At 66.9% G+C, this 19515-nt stretch overlaps 1 protein-coding gene across 1 annotated transcript in view; it reads right to left on the bottom strand.

Annotated features, from left to right (window-relative positions):
• Nucleotides 1-2216: 2216 nt before the first annotated feature.
• BAHCC1 (BAH domain and coiled-coil containing 1) overlaps nt 2217-19515 on the bottom strand; it is a 50075-nt gene continuing 32776 nt past the window's right edge. Inside the window, 23 exon segments of the mRNA XM_090292804.1 lie at nt 2217-2833; nt 3337-3573; nt 4216-5414; nt 5508-5684; nt 5857-5976; nt 6542-6650; nt 6750-6825; nt 6926-7040; nt 7124-7168; nt 7171-7270; nt 7363-7470; nt 7682-7983; nt 8075-8253; nt 8956-9224; nt 9922-10039; nt 12036-12164; nt 12616-12752; nt 12886-13085; nt 16298-17134; nt 18090-18423; nt 18519-18733; nt 18878-19036; nt 19180-19388. Coding sequence (XP_090148930.1) covers nt 2627-2833; nt 3337-3573; nt 4216-5414; nt 5508-5684; nt 5857-5976; nt 6542-6650; nt 6750-6825; nt 6926-7040; nt 7124-7168; nt 7171-7270; nt 7363-7470; nt 7682-7983; nt 8075-8253; nt 8956-9224; nt 9922-10039; nt 12036-12164; nt 12616-12752; nt 12886-13085; nt 16298-17134; nt 18090-18423; nt 18519-18733; nt 18878-19036; nt 19180-19388 — 5581 coding nt within the window. The 3' untranslated portion in view covers nt 2217-2626.

Here is a 19515-nt window from a genome sequence, read left to right as displayed (position 1 = left end):
GAGCCAGCAGCAGCTGTCTTGGCTACACAGCCGTTCCTGTCCGTCCTCTGCCTCTCAGGGTGCTGAGGTGTCCACAGGCCGCGGCTGCTGGTCTGGCACACGGCTGGCACCAGTGCTGGCTGCGCGGAGGATTCGAACCCATGAGCTGTGAGCAGAAGAGGGTCCCCTCCCAGCTCCCCAGGGGATGCCAGCACTGACCGATGCTGTCACCCATCCTGCCTGGCCCGCCCTGCTGCCTTGGAGCCTCCCTGTGACCTCCCTTCCCCATGGGCCTGCGTCCTGCAGGGGCTGACCCTCCCCTTACCCCTCCAGGGGTGTCCACCCTGGCCACAGGGCCTAGTCCAGGCTGGACATCTGTCCCTCCCAGCCGGGATCTGTAAGGCAAGAGACCCTCCCCCCGGGGGTGGGCGGTGCTGAAGTCTTGGAGGCAGGCCACCGCTAATCCATTCTGGTTGCACGGGCCTCACAGAGGCCTGGCCTGGGCTCGGCCACGTCTGCCAAGACCCCTGCACCCCCGGGGGCCCCCAGGGAGTCGCCGTGATGCACCCCCGGACGCTGAGGCAGTTAGGATTCCGGACCACGCAAAACCTGTACAATAGTTCATATATTTATTCTTAAGCAAGTTATCAATAAAAAATTTAATACTAAAATGCATTTACATAGTTTGCTGTTCATAAAACCTTTGTTTTTGTTTGTTTTTAGTGTTTACATTGAAAAACCCACCCTCTCTTAGTTTACACATTTACAACAGCCGAGCTTCTGCCCGTGTGGGGGCGTCGCACGCACCAGACGCAGACGCGCGGGGAGGGGGGCAGGGGGGGCGGGAGGGGGGGCAGGAGCGACAGGAAGTCTCGTGGAGGGAAAGAGTCCACCAGGAAAGGGGGCTGGTCCTGCGTGGCTGCGGCCGCTGCTGGGGTTGCAGACAGCCCCGGCCCCAAGTGCTGTGCTGTCCCCACGGGCCCCCCGGACTCCAGGCCTTGCTTCTGCGCCAGCACCTCCTGCTTTCCTGGCCGCCAGCAGGACCTGGGACACCGCCTGCCCGGGCGGCCCCCAGGAATGAAGTATTGCACTCGTGTGGAGAGGAAGGGGGGGTGGGGGAGGTAAGCTGGGGTGCAGGGGACCCCCTCCAGGCCCCTGTGCTGCCTGCGCAGCTGCCGGGAGTGGGGGGAGGGGCCCTCCAGCCAGCCAGACGGTTCCTGGTCAGGAAGAAAGGTGTGCCGAGAGGGGAGGGGCTGCGGTGCCGGGTACCCGCCCACACCCCTTGTTCCCCAGGAACTTGGGCTGTGTCTGGGGGTCACATGAGAGCTCATCCTAAGGAGTGGTGGCGAACTTGGGGGGCTTTCCTGGGGCACCTGGAGGAACACCTGGGCCTCAGTGCATGCTGGGGATCAGGCCGTCGGGGCATAGGTATGGCTCGCCCTGTCTGTCCCTCTTGGCCTTAGGAGAAGGGAGGAGGTGACAAGTTCTCCGGGGTTACTGGCATATTGCTGAGGGTCTGAGATACCCACCCGGCACTGTGGTGCCCAGGGTGCCGTGCAGAGGGATGAACAGCTCCCAAAGGTGCTGCCTGCGCTCAGGGCTGGGGTATGGGCTGAAGGGACCCTGTCCTCGCCCCAAGCACCACCCGCCAGGCCATCGGCCCTGCCAAGTAGCCTCTGAAAAGGCCCAGAAACCCCTACATGTGTTGATGGGGCTGGTCTCTTCCCTGCTCTAAGCAGAGGCCGGACAAACGGAGACCAGAAATAAGTTCGGATATTTGGAAAATGAACTTGAAACGTCACTTTTTCCAGATCAACATTTTAAAACATTTGTTCGTTTTCGTTTTGTTTGAACAGAGGTAAAATACACATGGCCCCTGCTACACTCCAGGCAGGGGTCAGGGGTTCCTCTCCCTGAGGAACCTCATTGGTGAGCCCTCCCGCCAACACTTTTCCCCCAGGAGATGGGCTGAAATGACATGACCTCAAGCGTCACTTCCATCTTACACCGTCCCCTAAGAGGTCAGCAGGCGCAGCCTGGGCCTGTGTGACCCGTCCTGTGGCTCTGGCCCCTGGCTGCCTCTGTGGTCACGGACACCCCAGTGGGAACTCAGCTAGGCTGAGAAAACAGTGCATTTTCAAAGAAAACTCCCCAGAACAAAATCCCTGCACACGCGCACCCAAACACACCACACACACATGCACATACACCCTCGTCACGCACATGGGGCCAGGAAATCTTTTTCCACTACTTTTTTCCATAAAACTTCCCCAAATACAATATTTACAGAGAAATAAATAGACAACACACCTGATTTCTGCTTTCCCTGGTGGGAGACAGTCGGAGGTACTAGGGAAAATATGGCTTGGATTCTAATCTCTCGTGAACTGCCGATGGGAAAGCAAAGAGCCCGGGCGGGGTCCCGGCGGCACGGTGGCCCGTGGCTGCGGGCCGGGCTGGGTTCCCGCGCCCAGGGGCTCTCTCTCTCCAGGGACAATAATAAAAAGCCTGGATCTTGCCTCGGTGGGTCTGCATATTTGCTCACTCGCTCCTCTTCCCGCTCAGCGGGGTGGGGCTGGCGCCGCCTGTCCGCGTCCCCCGTCATTGGCGCATGGGGCACCGTGGGCACTGCCGGGCAGGCGCAGGCTCAGCACAGGATGGGCACGCCGTCGGCCGTCACCAGGCGCCCTGTGGCGGGGTCATAGGTGCCCGCCAGGTAGTAGAGGTCCCGCTGGTCCTGGCACTTGCGGCTCTGCGTCATCTGCTCATACTGCTCGCGCCCCACGACCTGGCACTTGTGGGAGATGGTCTGCACATCATTTTCGTCCTCGTGGCACGACTGGTACAGGGCGCCCTGTGGAGCGAGACACGCGTGCATCGTCGGCCAACCCCGGCCAGCGCGCCCCGCCCCCTCCACCCAGCAGCCCATGGTTCTGGACGGGGGGGGGGGGGGGGGGGGGGGCCCTTGGACGGCGGAGCTGGAGCCTGCGCCCCATGGAGGGCGGGGGGGCGGGGGAGAACGCTGTTGCTGTGCCCACTGCAAACATGGGCTCTGCGCAGGGAGACCTGAGGGTGCTGGGGCATTGCTGCCTCGGTGGGGGGAGTGGGCTGTAGGGTGGGACCCGCCCGGTGCGACATTTTGTTGTGGGTCACAATCCCCCACAGGGGCAACCACCACCCATTTCACGGGGAGCCGTGAGGGCGCAGCAGGGAGGAGCCGCAGCATTGCTTCCTGGGGCCTGTGCTCCCTGGGCCGGGAGGCCCCAAGGCGTGGGGGTGGGGGTGCACACAGATGAGCGCTCCCCTTGTTTTGGCCGCTACCCACACCGCCCTCAGCCCCAGCACCCCGGGCCCCACCTTCCCGTCACTGTGCCGCTTCCCCAGCTTGGTCTCCTCGGGGTGATAGAACCACTTGACCTTCACCACCATGTTGCTGCCCCACGACTCCCACAGGCTCTCGATGCGGCCGATGTAGGGCAGGTTGGGGCGGCCGGCCGACAGGAAGACCGCACAGTCTCCGATGCGCAGCGTCTCCTTGCCCCGGACGATGGCCTTGTAGAACAGCTTCCTGGCCTTGCCCTTCATGCCGCGTCTCTGCAGGGGGGCAGCGAGGCAGGGCCATGAGGGGGGGCCAGGCGGTGGAGGGACAGACAGAGAGGAGAGAGAGTTTGAGGGACAGAGGGCGTGTCTTGGGTGCAAGCAGGTGGGCATGGGCAGCTTCATGAGCAAGACAGGGCAGCCCAGCTGCTGGATCCTCCGACAGGAGGGGCTCGGCCACGCCGGGATCTGCCCTGCACTCCAGTTATGATGTCAGGACCATAGGTGACCCTAAAGGGACACTAGCTCTGAGGGCGGAGGGGGGGCCCGAACCCCATGAGATATTCACAGCCCCGCATTTCACAGGGCAAAGTCCACCTGCGGCACGTTCGTGGGGGACAGTGCGTGTGTCTGTGCCACAGCCGCGCGAGCCGTCTGTGGACGTGGAAAGGTGCTCAAGGAGGCCCGCACCACCAGATACCAGGTGTGCGCAGCCATTTCCACGGCACACGGGCAGAGCGCAGAGCGAGGACTCCAAGGGGAAGTGGCCACAGGGGGCGCCGGCCTCGTCGGATCCCGGGGGTGTTTTGTTCCTCCCGCGGGTCCCAGTTTTTAGATGACATTGAATAATCCAAACAGGAGAGAAGGGGGAGGCGGGAAGCAGGAGCGTGCGCCGCGCTGCCCACGGGGCCAGCCTACCTGTGTGGGGCTCCCTGACCACTTCCAGAGCTGCCGGGCAGGCAGGAAAGCGGAGATCTTTGGCCGGTTTTCCACGGACGGCAGCCGCTGCCTCCGCGAACCCTCTTTGGCTTTGGAGAAGCTCAGGGCCTCCTTGCGCTTGAGCTTGGATTTGCTGCCGCTGGGGCCTGCGCCCGAGCTCCCACCTGCCAAGGTGGCCCTGGACAGGAAGCAGCGCTGGGCGTGTGGATGCGGGCCACCCCCCTTGGAGCGCAGGGCCTCGGGCTGAGCCAGGAGGGCGGGCACGGGGTGGGTGAGGCAGGTCTGCAGCAGCAGGGCCGGGTCCTCGTCATCTGAGCTGTAGGATGAGCCCTCGTCGTCCGAGGAGCAGAGGCTGGAGGTGGACAGGGAACCCGAGGATGAGGAGGTGGATGAGCCAGAGGACGAGGAGGACACAGACAGGCGGGCAAGGAAGCGGGAGGGCACCCCGGGGGCCAGCCCGGGCCCATCCTCTTCCTCGTCTGAGTAGGAGCTGTGGCAGTCACTGTCACAGGGCAGTGGGTACTCGGCCTGGCCCGTGAACTTGCGCAGCGCCAGCCCCATGGGCAGCGGGTGCACGGGCATCCGCCCCTTCCGGTCCTTGCCCACGAGGGCTGGGTGTGTGTAGCTGGGGCTGGGCAGGGGGCGGCCCAGCTTGGGCCCCAAGTCCTTGTCACCCACGAGCAGCGCCGCCTTGCAGTTCTTGTTCTTGGGGGAGGTCACGCCCTCGTGGTCCAGCTTGACCAGGAACTCGCTGCCCGCGCGCCGCCGGCTGCCCTTCTCGCCCTCGGCCCGCTCCGCCTTCTTGGCCCGCAGCAGCCTGTGGGCGCCCCCGGGCAGGCCGGCCCCGGCCCCGGCCCCGGCCCCGGCCCCGAAGGGCGCGTAGGAGCTGGCCAGGCTGCTGAAGGAGTCGGCGCGGAAGCCGTTGCCGAACACGGGCGCCGCCACGCTGTGCACGGGGAACAGTGCCTCGCGGGCCCGCAGCTTCTTGGCGCCGCCGCCGCCGTTCTGGAAGAGGTTCTGCAGCAGGCCCGGCCCCTTGCCGCCCGCCGCCGCCGCCGCCTTCCGCTTGGTCTGCGCCACAGCCGACCAGCTCAGCAGCGGGCTGCCCCGGCGGCCCAGGAAGCGGTCGGAGGCCCCCGCGGGGGGCTTGGCACCTGAGGTGAGGAGCTCCGCTCTGCCTGGTTGGGGGGAGCAGGGATAATCAGAGCCCCCGCCGGCCCCCACACCCCCAGGGAGCCTCCCCTTCCAGGTCCTGGGCAGTGCCCGAGTACCAGCTTTGTCTTTGCTGAGGGACTTCTTCCCGGGGGTCTTGGCGGCCTCCGGGCCTTCGTGCACTTTGGGGGACACGCTGGGGGCAGCGGGCTCACTGGGCGGGGGGGCCTCACAGGAAGCTTTCTTCGTCCTCCGGCAGCCGCTGGGCACCAGCAGGGCCGGCGAGGGCTCTGTGCCTGCAGAGTGGACTGCGGGCCTCAGTGCTGTGCTGCCGGCGGCCGCCTCCCCGCACCCCCCGTGGGAGCCTGTCTGGACGCAGAGGAGGCCCGGCCGGCTCCAGCCACAGGGCTGCTCAGGCAGGTAGGACCCCGTGCCCCGCGCCCCCGCCCCCCGCCCCAGCCAGCTCACACTGGATCTTGAAGTCTGGAGGCAGCAGTCTGATGTTGGAGACAGCGATGTGGCCGGTGTCCCCGTCATCAAACTCCACCACCACGGAGTCCAGGTCCTCCTCCTCGTCACTGGAGGTGCCTGCGGACAGGGCCTAGCTGAGCACGCAGCCCTGGGCCCTGGGCCCACAGGACTCGCCCTGGTGGCCCGGAGGACATAGGACGGGCTCCTGAACAATGACACTGGGATTATTCTGCGCCCTGATCCCGTGTGACTTGGGGCTGGCAGGACAGCGACGGCACAGCTGGAGCGGCGATGTGACCTCCACCCGCCACCCCACGCTGGGCACACACAGGGACGCGGGCCAGTGTCTCCCCACACACATGCACAAATGCACACCTGGCCCAGGCCTCCTGACGTTCTGCCCCTGCCTGGGGGGTCAGGGATCACCCCACAGGAGCTGTGCCCTCGTGACTAGTTCATGACCTCTAGGATCAGGGCTCTGGCCTCCTCCCGTGGACCTCTGGACAGCTGGAGACGCCACCTGTCCCCCCAGCACCCCCTTGCATCTTCCTGCTGATGGGGAGCTGGTCTTATGGCCTGCTCTGCAGGCCCCACGGCCTGGCACTCTGGGAGGCCGCCTGCCTGCGGCTTTGCCTGAGGGGAGGGGCCGGCTGGTGCGCTGGGGGCCTGGGCCGTGGCCTACCTCGGACCACGTTGCCTGGGTACAGGCACCGGGACTTCTGGCTCCAGTAGGCGCAGACCCTTGTGCCAGGCGGGAGGCACCGGCTGGACTGTGGCCGGACGTCAAGAACCTGCGGGCACAGCCAGGGCCAGAAGTGTGAGCAGGCTTCCGGGAAGGGCGGGGTGTAGCCGGGCACACCTCCCTGGGCAGCCGGGCAGGGCCCCCTCACCGCCTCCTGCAGCAGCTGCTCCAGCGAGTAGACCCTCTGCCGGTTGCCTCTCTCCCCGTCGATAATGATGCTGTAGCTGAGGGGGGACGGGGGGCAGTGTGAGCCAGGCCTGCGGGCCACGGCCAGCACCCAAGCCAGGGTGGGTCTGCCCCGCCCCTCCCGCGCCCTGGGCTCACATGTCCGGGGGCTGCAGGGTCCTGACGCTCCCTGCGTACAGCAGACTGTCCTCCTTGGGGATGAGCACGGGCAGCCCGTCCTGCAGGTCCTCCTTGTGGATGGTGCATGAGCGTGCTGGGGAACACAGGCCTCAGAGCTGGGCTCTAGCCCGCCCGCCCCGGCCCCACCGGCGCTCAGCACCGTTCCCAGCGGCTCACCCAGGGCAGCGCTCTGCTCTGCGCTCAGGGGCCCGCCAGCCTCTCCTCCTCCTCCTCCTCCTCTGAGAAGCTGCTGCTGTCCTCGAACTCGAAGCCCTGGTCCACAGCGAAGCTCTCCAGCAGCCGGCTCACTGCCCGGCCCTTGCCCTAGGGGGCCAGCAGGGTCAGCTCCCTGGAGGGCCGGCGGGGGCAGGTCTGGGCACCACTGCTGGGCACCGGGGGTGGGGTGGGGATGCTACCTGCTTGCCGACAGCCTTGCTGGTCATCCTGCCCGCCTTCCTGCCCTTCCCCAGAATGGCCTTGGCGTTGCGGGGCGACAGGGCGATGGACAGGGCCCCGTTCTTCCGCTGTGGGGCAGCGACAGGGGACTGTGGTGGGTGGGCACCAGCCTTCCCACCCACAGGCAGCCGAGGGTGTGACTCAGGCTGACTGGGGCACAGGGTGGAGTGAGCAGGGACGGCAAGCAAGACCCTGGGAGGCCTTTCTCATCGGCAGCCCCCCCACGGGCCCAGGACCCTTGGGTGCCTGCTGGTGGTGGGGGTGCCCCCAGGCGCTCACCCGCAGTCCTGGCTGAAGCATCGTGCTCTTTCGTGTGGCCCTCTTGAGGCGCTCACTGGCCAGCTGGCTGCTCTCCTCCCGGCAGGTGAAGGCCCGGGCAGGGCTGAAGAGGGCGTCCCTACTGGGGGTAGTGCCCGGCCCTGCTCGCAGGCCGCCCTTGGCCTTGCCCTTGGCTTTCTTCTTGCCTGGTGCTCCAGGGGGCCTGCGCCCCGGAGCTCGTTCCAGTTTGGTGCCCACCTTGGCCTTCACTGTTCGCCTCTTGATCTTGACCTCACCCTCTGGGCTGGACAGGCGGCAGGCCCCTGTGGGAGGGAGTGGGGGACGTGGCAGGGGCTCCAGGGCCTGGGGTCCGCACTGCCAGGCTACCCCAGCCTGCCCTTGCCGCCCGGTTACCTAGCAAGCCCTGTCGCTCCTTCTTCTTCTTGGCCTTCTGGTTGGCTTCCATCTTGACCACGGAGGAGGGCGAGGGCCCCAGTGCTGTCACACTGGCCCCGGCGTGCAGCACCAGTCCGGCATCCTTGGGGGGCACCTCCGTCCCCAAGAGACCCTCGCAGTTCTCACTGTCATAGCCACTGCCTGGGGGGAGGCAGGGGTCAAGACGATGGGCATCACAGCAGCACAGTTTTGGGGTGGGGCCCGGGAGCTGATCATTTGTGTATGTGGATAAACTGGGGGGGTGCTGTGAGTGGAACCCCGTCACCGCCATCCCAGCGGGAGAAGGCTCCAGGGCCAGGTGTCCAGGTGAGGGTGTCTGGGCAGGGATGGGGCGGGCCAACGCCCCTCTGACCTCCATTTCCCGGCCTCTGTTGTCCTTTCTCATAGCCGGGGCAGTGGGGGCACACGCGCAGGCTGGGGGATCCCCTCCCCAGGGCGCCCTTCCCCTTCCTGCTCTTCCCGAAGGTCCCCTTCACCTCTGGCTTCCTCTCCCTTTGTTCTCAGGAGAGGCCTGGGGGTGGGGGGAGGGCAGGGCTGGTGGGGAGGAAGCGTCTGTTTTTCCAGGCCCCTGTTCTGGACGAGTTTGCTGGGGGCCAGATAACCCTCCAGGTCAGCCTGGCCGGAGGTGGCTGTGGCCGGGAGGGCGGCTGGAGCCCGAAGAAGAGCTATTTTTAGCCCTTTTCCAGGATGCACCTCTTCCTCTGTGGGGGTGGGGCGTGGAGAGCACTGGCTCTGCCCTGGGAAGGGGTCTCCTTCCCCAGCCAGAGGTTTCAGGCCCCGGCCGCCCTCTCCCTGAGTGGCCGTGGGCCGGAGGTCCTGGTGCCCCTCAGAGCAATGACTTGCCTGCCTCCTGTGCCACTGCCGGCTGGGCCGGGAATGTGGGCGTCTCTCTGCTGCCACTGTCACCCTCAGGCGGTGGGTGTCTGGCTGCTCCAGACACCTTGGTGCTCTTGGCTCGGGACAGCTTCTTCCGGACGCGCCCCCCTGGGAACGGGCCGAGGCCAGCAGGCAGTCCCTTGCTCTTAACCTTTGGCTTCAGCTGGGCCACCTTGTGGGCCACTGTGGGCGCCAGCTCTCCCTGACCGCGGCTCTTGCACCGGACCTTCTCCTGAGAACGGCAGGCGGCAGCTCTGGCATGGGCCCCCCCTGAGCCACGGCCCTGCCTCCCTGGACACTCGGCCCAGACAGGGGCACGTGGCCCAGCCTTGCCCTCCTGAAGGGCCCAGAGGGCATCTGGCCTGTCCCTTTCCCTAGTCCTATCCCGCCCCTTCCACTGTCCACCATACTTGGGCCTGGGGGAGGGAGGCCAAAGGCCCCGGAGTCTGTGTGTGTCCTGGGCAGAGGGACAGGCCTCCCGCTCTGGGAGGGATGGTCAGGCTGACAAAATGCCCAGGCGCGCCTGTCATCTGTGCCTCAGGGGCGCTGGAGTAGGGACAGGCAGAGAGCTGCCGGGGGGGGGGGGGGCGGGGGGGGGCTGCTGCTCTCGACACCGCCCCCCCAGGTGTATGCACCTGATCCACGGCCCTGTGGGCTCTCACTCCCAGAAAGTCTACCCACCATACCACTGGGGTCCGCTCCTGCTGGAGCGAGCTGGGGTGGGGGGTGTGGGAGTCATGGAGCATCACTAGCCTGAGTCACCCCGCAGTCCAGGGGCCACCTCTGCTGTGAGGAGCCTGACAATGGTGGGGCCTTGGTGTGCCCATCAGAGCGCACCAGTTGGGTGTGGGCTGGGGGCCAGTCTGTCATCTGCTGCCCGCTGCCTGACGTCCCGCACCAAGCCCGAGGCGCCGCGGGTGGGAACTCACCGCAGAGCCAGCCCGCAGGCCCACGTAGACGCCCTTTTCCAGGCGACTCCGCTTCTTTGTGGGCTCCTCGCTGCCCCGCAGCTCAGCACACAGCAGGCTCAGGCTGGACCGCACCGCCCTGCGGATGGCGGAGCAGGTGGGCACGGGCCGAAGGGAGGCACACCTGGGCACCCCGCACAGGGCGCCGCTGCATGTCGGGAGCCCCTGGCCCCTGTGAGGGCCCCACTTCTCTCCCGGCCAAGGCCCCTTCCTCAGGGTGCACGCAGTGCTGCGGGGCTGGGCCAAGCCTGCGCTGAGCCCTCGACACCTGTCTCCCCGCCAGTCCCCTCTGCCCACTGACTAGGACCGGCTGCTCGGTACTCAGGAGCCAGGGCTCTGTGGCCTCGGTCTTTCCACCTGGAGGGGGGGGCTGTGACAGTTGTGCCTCCCAGCAAGGCTGCGGCTGCGGTGAGTGCCCAGGCCGGCTGCTGGGACCAAGGGCACTGGATGAGGCTCCTGAGAATGGGGTTCACTCCCTCCCCACTGCCACGAAGGAGGGGGTAGCAGTCAGACTTGCACCCAGGCTCTGCCTCCCAGCCCCCAGGAACCCCCAGTGCTGGCCTCAGGCCCCTGAGAGCTTTGTCCTCTGCCCTCAGTTCTGCATCTCGAGGGAGAGGACTCTGCACCTCACCTCCTGTCTCCCAGAGGGGGGCCCGGGAGGTTGCTGATACCAAGCCTCAGTTCCCCAAACCCCAGAGGTGGACGGCTGCCTGTCCTTTGTCAGATGGAGACTAGGGACTGGACCATTCACCGCCCCTCCCCCACCCATGTGGTGGTGATTGAAATGAGTTACAGATGGGAACTGAGGCTGAGGGTCCTGGCTGGGCCCCGGCCTTGTGTGGTCAAACCCTGCCTTTTACCTTTCTGCCCAGAGAGTAGGCCAGACAGGAAGCCGGCCTGTAGCCATGCTTGGCCCAGGGACCCGAACCCTCCCACTTCCTGCCTGGACCCAGCTTCTTGCAGCCACCGCAGGGCAGCAGGGCAGGGCCCGCCCCCAAGTGGGATGGAGGGCGGGTGGGCAAGAGGGAACCCCAATTCCTGGGAAGGTAGGACCCTGGACCTGGTTTCCTTCCCTCTCCCGAGGCCACTGCCTTCCAGCCAGGACCTGGCTTCTGGGGTCAGGGTCGGGGCAGGGTGGCGCAAGGCAAGCTCTGGGACGGCTTGCCAGGGCGGGGGGCTTGGTGCCAGGATGGCTTGCACACAGCAGGGCAGCCAAAGGGTCCCCAACAGCGCCCCCAGCCAGCGGCCCCCACAGCACTAGCTGGTGGAGCCCCCGTCAGGTGACACCTGGGCAGGGTGGGGGGGCTCAGGAGGCCCCCTAGCCATACGGCGCACCCCACGACCGCCTGCAGCCGGCGTGAGCTCCCCCTCCCTGTAACCTTCTCTGCATTTGCTAATGTTTTGTGACATAAAGCCCTGAGATTAATTTTTTGCCTCTGTCTTAATTGAAGGAACCATTTAGTGCCGATTTAACTATTATTACCAAATCATCAGGATTGATGCGGTGTGCACACGCGCGCGCCAATCGCGTTTGGAGGCGCGCGGAGGATTTATGCAAATGGGCCTGCCGGGAGAGGCAATTTGTAGCCGAGAAGGACAATTATACCGGGCCGGGGAGCGCAGCTACGGCGGCGCCGGGCGGGTAATGGATAATAACATCACGCGGCAGCCGCGAGCAGCACCGCAGCGTGACCAACGACTCTATACAGCGCCGATAAAGAGGCTTTTACGCAAGGCCGCCTCGCACTCGAGGGGGCGGCTGGGCCGGGGCGCCGGCGGGGGCGGGGGTGATGCCACGCCCCGGCGTGTGGAGCCTGTGTGGCCGCGCTCTGGGCCCACGGAGGCTCCAAGAGGAAAGGACCTCAGGGTGGGCTGAGGGCTGACGGTGGGCAGGCCGAGGCGTCTGTGCCGACTCTGTCCACAGGACACGCGGGGCCCAGAGTGCTGGGAGGGAAGAGCTGAGTGTGCGGAGCCGTGACGGGGAGTCAGCATCCCGGGCAGCCAGAGAGCCCAGACCCCGCCACATGCCCACCAGCCTGAGGTGCCCCAAGGGGACCCATGCACCCAGGACTCACTTGACTTTCTTAGTGTCACCCCTGGGGAGCTGGCCCCCAGGACGCAGGGCAGGCAGCAAACTGGAGTATTTTCGCTTCCTTGGCCGGCCAGGCCCTCGCCGCGCTGGGCTCCGTGAGCTCTCCTCTCTCCTGGCGGTCACAGTGCGGGGAGGAGGGGTCAGAGGCATCACCCACACTGGCTCCCTGATGGGGTCCAGCAGTGGCAGGGGCGGGCCCTTGCGTGGAGGGCCAGGCTGGGTCAGGGTCCCCACTGGCCCTCCCCTCCCCACCTCCCTGTCCCAGAGTCCTACACACACGGGTCAGGGGACGCCCACCACCCCTGCCACAGCTGTGCCCAGAAAGCCCACTCCAGCCTCTGCCCTGCACCAGCTTCTGCGGGGCACTCTCCTACCTGGGTCCCTCCCCTTGCTTGGTTTCCCTGCTGGGTGAATGCCTCCCGGGTCCCCCATTCCAGCCCGGCTCAGCCTGGCACAGCTGGGCCGACCCCCGCCCGTGGAGCGGTGGCCCTCAGCTGGGCTGGGCTGCACCACGTCTTTGCCCTGCGGTCCCGTCTCCCAGGCCCAGCCTGCCCCCTGCGTACTCGCGGTCATGCCTGCGCTGCAGGCGGGCCAGCTCCCGCTGCTTCTCCTTGTAGCGCCTCTGCAGCTCTGCCAGCTGCACGCGCACCTCCACCTCCTGCGTGTCCAGCCGGTCGATGGCGGCCTTCAGCGGGCACACCTGGCGGGCGAGGGCACAGGGCCTGTGAGCCACCAGGGCCCCATGAAGGGGCAAGTGGGTGGCCAGGCTGGGTGCTCAGAGAGCCCCCGGGGTCATGGCTCAGGCAACGGGGTAATCAGGGCCCCCCACTCACAGGCTTGGCCTTAGGGGTCCAGATGTCCTTGCGCTGGAGGATCTGCATTCGGGGGGTGAGCGGGGGAACCCTGCTGGGGTCGGCAGCAGGGGGCTGGGCTGAGGAGGTGGGGCTGTCCAGGCCGGCGGCCTCCACCAGGGACCGGGCAGAGGCCAGCGTGGCCAGGCGCCGCAGGTTGAAGGCCAGCACGTCCTCCTCCTCTGTGGGGACACAAGGGTGAGCGGGTGTGCGTGGGTGGCAGGCACACGCTGCCTCCCAGAGAGGCTCTCGGTGGCAACGGCCTTCTCATGCGGCCCAGACCCCCCCAGGCTGCCTGGCTCCCGAGGTGCGAAGGCCAAGGGGGCGATGCGGCAGGGGCCCAGCGGGGTGCGCACCCAGCACCCGCCTCGGGGCGGTCGGGGGGGCCGGGGAGACGCCCTCCTTGGCTGCTGTGGGTCAGGCCAGCCGGGATGGCACACGCGCTCGGGCCTCGCTTCTCCCAGAAGCTGCCAGGCCGTTGCGCCCACTACTCCCGGGACTGTGGAACCCTGCGGTGTCGGCGGGGTGGCCTAGCCCAGGGGCAGAGGCAGTGTCACTGAGGGGAGAGGCCTGGGGTGGCGGCTCAGGGCCCAAAGGCAGCCACCCGGAGGGGCTGGCGGCAGGCATGGGGGTGGTACACGCGGGCGGGCTGACCCCCTGAGGAGCTGCAGCCAGGAGGTCTCGGTGGGAGGACACAGAGCCAGCTCCGCCTCCTGAGGGCACCTGGGAACAGCGACACCCCCGGAGCAATGAGCACACCTAACACCACAAATGGGGCTTCTCATTCCATCTTCTGAGGAGAGGACCCAGGCACCTCGGAGACATGGCTGACCCCAGGGGCAGGCCAGGGACACGGGACATGCTGGAAATGGCGGAGGCACACATGGGCCATCGTGGGGCCAAATTTGATCATGAAATTAGAGTGACAGAGAGACACTGATCGTGGAAGACAGGAACCACGCGTGGTACTGACATGAACAAATGAATGAAATGTCTGCAGAGCAGCGGGCTCTCCCACCTGTCCAGTAACCTCCCGGGAGGCACTCACTGACTCCGAGGGGGATGCGGCAATGGCCCCGCGTGGGTGACCCACCGTCAGCAATGGAACAAAACCAGGAGCCCAAACCTCTGGACATCAGTTCTGGGCCAAGGCCACAAGAGACCCTCAGTCCAGACAGCAATGGCTGCTGGGTCCAGGGTGCCTGGGAATGGGGAGTCAAGGGGGCTTCCTTTCCCCCAGCAGCTGGGCAGAGATCTCTGCAGGCCCCACTCCAGCTAAAGGTTCCACAGGGTCTCCCCTTCTCTTGGCGTCACTGTCATCACCAGGAAGCCCCTCTGCTCCTCTCCTCCTCTTGCTCAGTCCTCCCCAAGTCCCCCCAACTCCTCACACTAAGCCTGCTGACACCCTGCAGTTCCTTGGGTGAACCTGGGGGAGGGGGTCTTCTCTGCGCTCCAAACAACAGCCTGCATGGTTCTGTGCTCTCCGGGGGCTGTGGGGAGACACATGACAGCCACACCCCAAGCCTGGAGGCGGTTCTTCAGCCCCCGTCCCTGGAAAGGTGCAGGGCTGGGCTGTCGGGCAGGCTTCGGGCCCTGCAGACGCAGGTGCTGGTGAGCACCGACGGTGGCCGGCAGGGCAGGGGAAAGGCGGCGGTCGGCCTGCGGGGAGGGCAGGTGAGCAGGGCAGTCCAGGGGGCACTGAGCTCTCTGGACTTGAGCCCAGGTGGGTCCTGTGGGCTGAGGCCGATCTGTGGGGGTGGTGGGGACAGTGAGGGCGGAGCCGGCCCCAGCCCAGGAGCAAACAGCCTGTGGGCCACCTCGCCTTCCCAAACCTGGTAGCCTGCTCACCCCCTCTTCCCAGGCCCCCACCTGCCTTTTGACCATGACACTTTGGCCAGCCTGGGGGACTTCAGGGGGTCCCCTCTGGGGAGGAGGGGGCAGGAGGTTCTGCTGCCCCTCTGGGACCTTCATGCCTTTAATCTCAGCTCTTCCTCGTCCCACTCACCCCCCCACCCCCACCTTCTCCCACTGTCTCTTGGTGAGTCCTGCTGGAGAACAGAGCTTATATTCTGCTTAATGACAGCCAAGCGGTCACTGCACTTGCAGGGAACAGCGGTGGTGGCCAGGCCGCTTGACTGGGACTGAAGGAGGGTGGGTGCCTGGGCTGTGTCAGGAGGGGAAGGTGGAGTGGAGACACAGTGGCCCTTGGCAGGCGGCGGCGGCAGCTCGGTCTACAGCCTGGGCCGGCTGCGGCACCGCCTACCCCGGGACATGTGGTCTTCACGTGAGCATTCATTCAGGGAGCGCTCGGCCAGCAAGCACTCACACGCACAGCGGGGGTGGCCGGACGCAGCGCCCGGCCTCTGCTTGGCACGCCAGCCTCACTCCCTGTGGGTCCGGCCTCTCAGCCCTGCCCAGGGCTCCCTGCCTCATTCTACAGCTCCAGTCCCCCAACGTAGGCCCTCCTGGGGGTCCACCCCCAGGGGCTCCCCTGCTTGCGCCCCTCCACATAGCGGTGGGCCCTGTGTGGGGCACACAGGAGTGACACAGAGGCCTTCAGGGAAATTAACTTTATAGGAATGCTCACGTTCACTCTAGGAGGCACCGAAGGCCCGGGCGGCTCTCGGGGGCAAAGGAAGCTTCAGGCTTCAGGAAACAAGCCAGCGGCCAACGACCTGGTTGGTCTCTTTCTATAAACATCATCGAGGCGCAGTGCCTGGCTGGGGGCTCCCTCTGGGGCGGGAGGAGGGGCTTCCTCCAGTGTGGGGCCTGAGCAGCAGGGAGGGCTGTCTGGGGTTCCCTCCGACTAAGCAGGGACCTGCACCCCTGCCCCCCCCCCCAGGCTCTGCACGTCACTGCAGGGCAGCGCTGCCCCCCATCTGCACCTGGGCCTTGGCGGCTGAGGTAGCCCAGGTGAGCTCCGAGTAGGCAGCTCCATTGCCCCGGCCCCCAGCCCTGCGGGTCATCCGATCAGTCTGGGCCACAGGCATGTCCTGAGCATGCGCAGGCCCTGGGAGGGAGCTGCGGAGGCCGAGGGGCAGGACATGTGGGTTTGGGAGCCTGCAGAGGAGTCGCATGCCTTCTCCCCTTTCCTGGCTGAGAGGCTCCATCCAGCCACCTCGCCTTGTAGCCCCTCCGTGGGACAGCCTGGAGCCTCCCTCAGGGTGTCATGAACACCCATAGCAACAGGGTGCTTCCTGGGGGCCCTTCCTCTGCTGCCCCGGGGACCCGGCTACCAGGGACCAGTTGGCAGCCAGGGCCGGGCGGGCAGCTGCCTCTGCTCCCAGTGGGTGGGGGGGCCACTGTGGGGCTTGCTGTCTGGCCAGCTGACCCTGGGCCCAGGCCGGAGGTCCAGCTCCTGGGCAGCAGAGGCGCAGGCGCGGCCGGTGCTCACCTGGCGGGGCGGGCTCAGTCCTCTGAGGCTGGAAGTCCAGGTCGGCCAGCTCGCTGAGCAGGGCGATGCCGTGAATCCCTGAGCTGTGGGGAGGGGGGGCTGTGCTGCACGGCCCAGGGACAGCAGCGGGCTGAGGGTCCAGCAGGCTAAGGCCAGGCAAGTCCCCCAGGTCGATGGCGGCTGCCACCAGAGCGTCCAGGCCCAGCGGCACCCCGGGCAGGTGGCCATGGTTGCGAGCTGACCCCCAGGCCTCCTCTTCCTCCTCCAGCTGGGCCTCCTCACACTTGGCCTCCTCCTCTGGCCCCGGCCCCCTGGGGGCCTGCCACTGGCCCCGCTCAGCCTGGTCCAGGGTTCGGGGGTGCCCCGTCTGTTGCTCCGGGGCCTGGGGCTCAGCCCCCGACGGGGGCCCTTGCTCCCCCCCCTCCCTCCCCTCTCCCACAGTCTTCTCCTCTCCGGCCCCTCCCTGAGTACAAGTAGCCAGGCCAGTGGCTTCTGGGCCCCCTCCCTGGAGGAGGGCCCCACATCGCAGTTCCTGTAGCCCCTCCAGTGGGCTGGGGTCCACTGTCTTCTCCGGGGGGCCCTGCTCGGCAGGGTGGGGAATGGCAGCAAGGTCCTGGGTGGCCTCCCTGGCGCCTGAGGGCAGCCCAGGCTCCTCCAGTCTCTGGGGGCTTCGATGGGATGGCTCCCCGGGCACAAGCATCCTTGCTGGCTCAGGCTGGGTCCTGGGGGCAGGGGTTTGCATAGTTTTGGGGTCCGAGAGGTCAGACGAGTGCACATTGGGGTGCAGGGAGAAGAAGCCCAAGCTGGCCGCGGGGCACCTGTGTCCGGGAGGCGGGTCTGCAAGAGAGGTGCGCTATCAAGAGAGCAGTGGGGGCAGGGGCGGCCTCGAATGCCTCAGCCCCACACCTGGGAGGGAGGGTCCCCAGCCCTCTCCCTGCAGACAGGTGAGGCAGAGGTGGGGACCCGTTATGTTGGGGGGGCAGCAGGGGCACTCTGGGTGCAGGAGAGGTGGTCCCTGGGCCAGGAGGAGTGTGGGTCCCACCTCCTGCTGCACCCCTGGGGGCCATCTCTGCCATGGTGTGGTGTGGCTGGCCAGAAAGTGGTGGTGGCGGGGTTTAAAATGAGATACTTGAATCAGGGGCTTCCCTGAACCAGAACGAGCCAGCAGCCCATCGGAGGCACTACGCCCCATTAACTGCAATAAAAAAAAAAGGGGAAAAAGCCTTAAAAAACCTGACAACTTCTGTTGGCTCGGGCTCCTTATTGTGGAACTGGGACAGCTTTTATGTCAGCCACACGAGTTTCCAGTGTAAACTCGCAGACTAATTCAGAGAGAATGAAACAGCTGTGGGCGAGGGCCGGCAGCGGCGGGGAGGGGCGGGGGGCGGTGCTGCCGGGCTGGGGCGGCCGGGGCCTCTGCCACAGGCTCCTCTCCTACTTCAGGGCCACGCAGGGGGCGTCTTTGGCCCCCACATCTGAGGACGACGCCCGCAGCTGCTGCCCTGTGGTCCTGCCACTGTCCCCAGCAGGTCAGGCCCTTCATATTCCCAGTTGGGCCTAACCCTCTCCTGCCCCATGTGCCAGGGCCTTTCAGGAGATGGTGGGGACTCTGAGTGCTCCTCAGTGGGTTGCGCAGGGTTGTGGGAAGGGAGGAAGAGAGAGCGTGAGCAGGGGACAGACACCACTGCCCCGGCCCCACCAGGCGGCCTGTGTAGGGGAGGGCACCCCAGCAGTTCCCACTCCAGGCAGCACCCTGATTCAGCTCTGCCCCCCAGGACGGGTGAGGCCCCACCTGGTTCCAGCGTGCTGAGGTTGGCTCCGGCCCGCCGGCCCTCTCCGCCGCGGTCCTCGGTGCCGGGCAGCAGGGAGCCAGGCCCGGGGCTGCCGGCGGGGCAGCCGGGTAAAGTGCACGGGGAGCCAGGACACGGCAGCGGCGACGGGGGGCCGCCGGCAGGGGGCTTCTGGGCAGGAGAGTGGCAGCAGGGCGACAGCTTGGCAGGCCCGGTGGTGGCAGGCGAGGGGGTGCCCTTGGCCGTGGGGGTTAAGGCAACTGGCTTGTGGGTGGACTTCAAGGCCTTCTCCTGGGCGAGCTCCTGCAGCTCCTGGGGGTGGTCTTCGGGCTTCCGCTGTCGGGCGGGGGAGAGGCTCAGCCGACTCGGCCCCTGCTCAGGGCACTAGGGCCGGGGGAGTGTGCAGGGGGGCTCCCGGGCGGGGCTGGTACCTGGAACGGGGCGGCCCGTGGCTGCGGCTGCGGCTGCGGCTGCGGCTGCTGCTGCGGCTGCTGCTGCGGCTGGTGCTGCAGGGCATAGAGCTCCTGCTGCCGCAGGAACTGAGACCGCGAGTACATGGGGAGCTGGCCCGGGTGCTGCATGTGGGAGGTGGGGCCCCGGCCCCCGTACATTGGGGGCCACAGCGAGGCCTGGTCCATGACGTCAGCTGCAGCCAGGGCCAGAGAAGCCGTCAGCCCCAGCAGGCACGGGTGCCGGGGGCGTCCCCAGCCACCCACCCGCCTCCCCGCACCCCTTTGTGGGCTGCTCCTTGCAGCCCCACAGGCAAACAGCCTGCGCAGGAAGCCCATACCGAGCGAGTGGGGGGCGGTGTGGGGGGCAGGCTCCGAGGGCAGGATGACCAGCTGCGTGGGGCTGTCCTGGGAGAGGGGGAAGACCGAGGGCATGGAGCCGGGAACAGAGGCGGGGAAGCCGGGGGGCAGGTTCTGGTGCAGGGCGGGGTGCCCAAGGCCTGGGGAGATGAGGCACACGGTCAGTGCGCAGGGCAGGCAGCAGGGACCGTGGTCCCAGCCCAGAGCCTTCCACACGGAGCCGAGGTCGTGATCCCCAGGCCAGCGCTGCCCACCAAGCCCCCGCTGCCCTCAGAACACTGACCGTAGGAATGTCCCCCCATCCACAGGGAGGGGCTGCGGGTGCGGGGGAGCCAGGGGGGATGAGCAGGGTGGGGGTGTGGGGCCGGGTCCCCGCCCAGTTGGCTGCTCTGCAGAGAGGAGCCGCTAGTGATCATGAGGTGGGGGGCCAGGTCTCGGGGGCAGCCGCCCGACGGATGGATCCGGGCGAGTTCCACGAGGTCCTTGTTGTCCCTGCGTGTCACGGGGCGGGGGGAGGGGGCTCAGGACAACGGCCGGTCGCCTGTCCTGCTCCCCCACCTGGGCCTGTGGCCATCGCCCTCAGCGGGAGCGAGGAGTGGGTCTCAGGGAGAGCCAGGGC

The sequence above is a fragment of the Furipterus horrens genome, unplaced genomic scaffold (assembly GCF_987537825.1).
Source record: "Furipterus horrens unplaced genomic scaffold, mFurHor1.1.pri manual_scaffold_11, whole genome shotgun sequence".
Classification (NCBI taxonomy): Eukaryota; Metazoa; Chordata; class Mammalia; order Chiroptera; family Furipteridae; genus Furipterus; species Furipterus horrens.
Note: the sequence above shows the minus strand (reverse complement) of the source record. Positions and strands in the feature narration are given on the sequence as shown.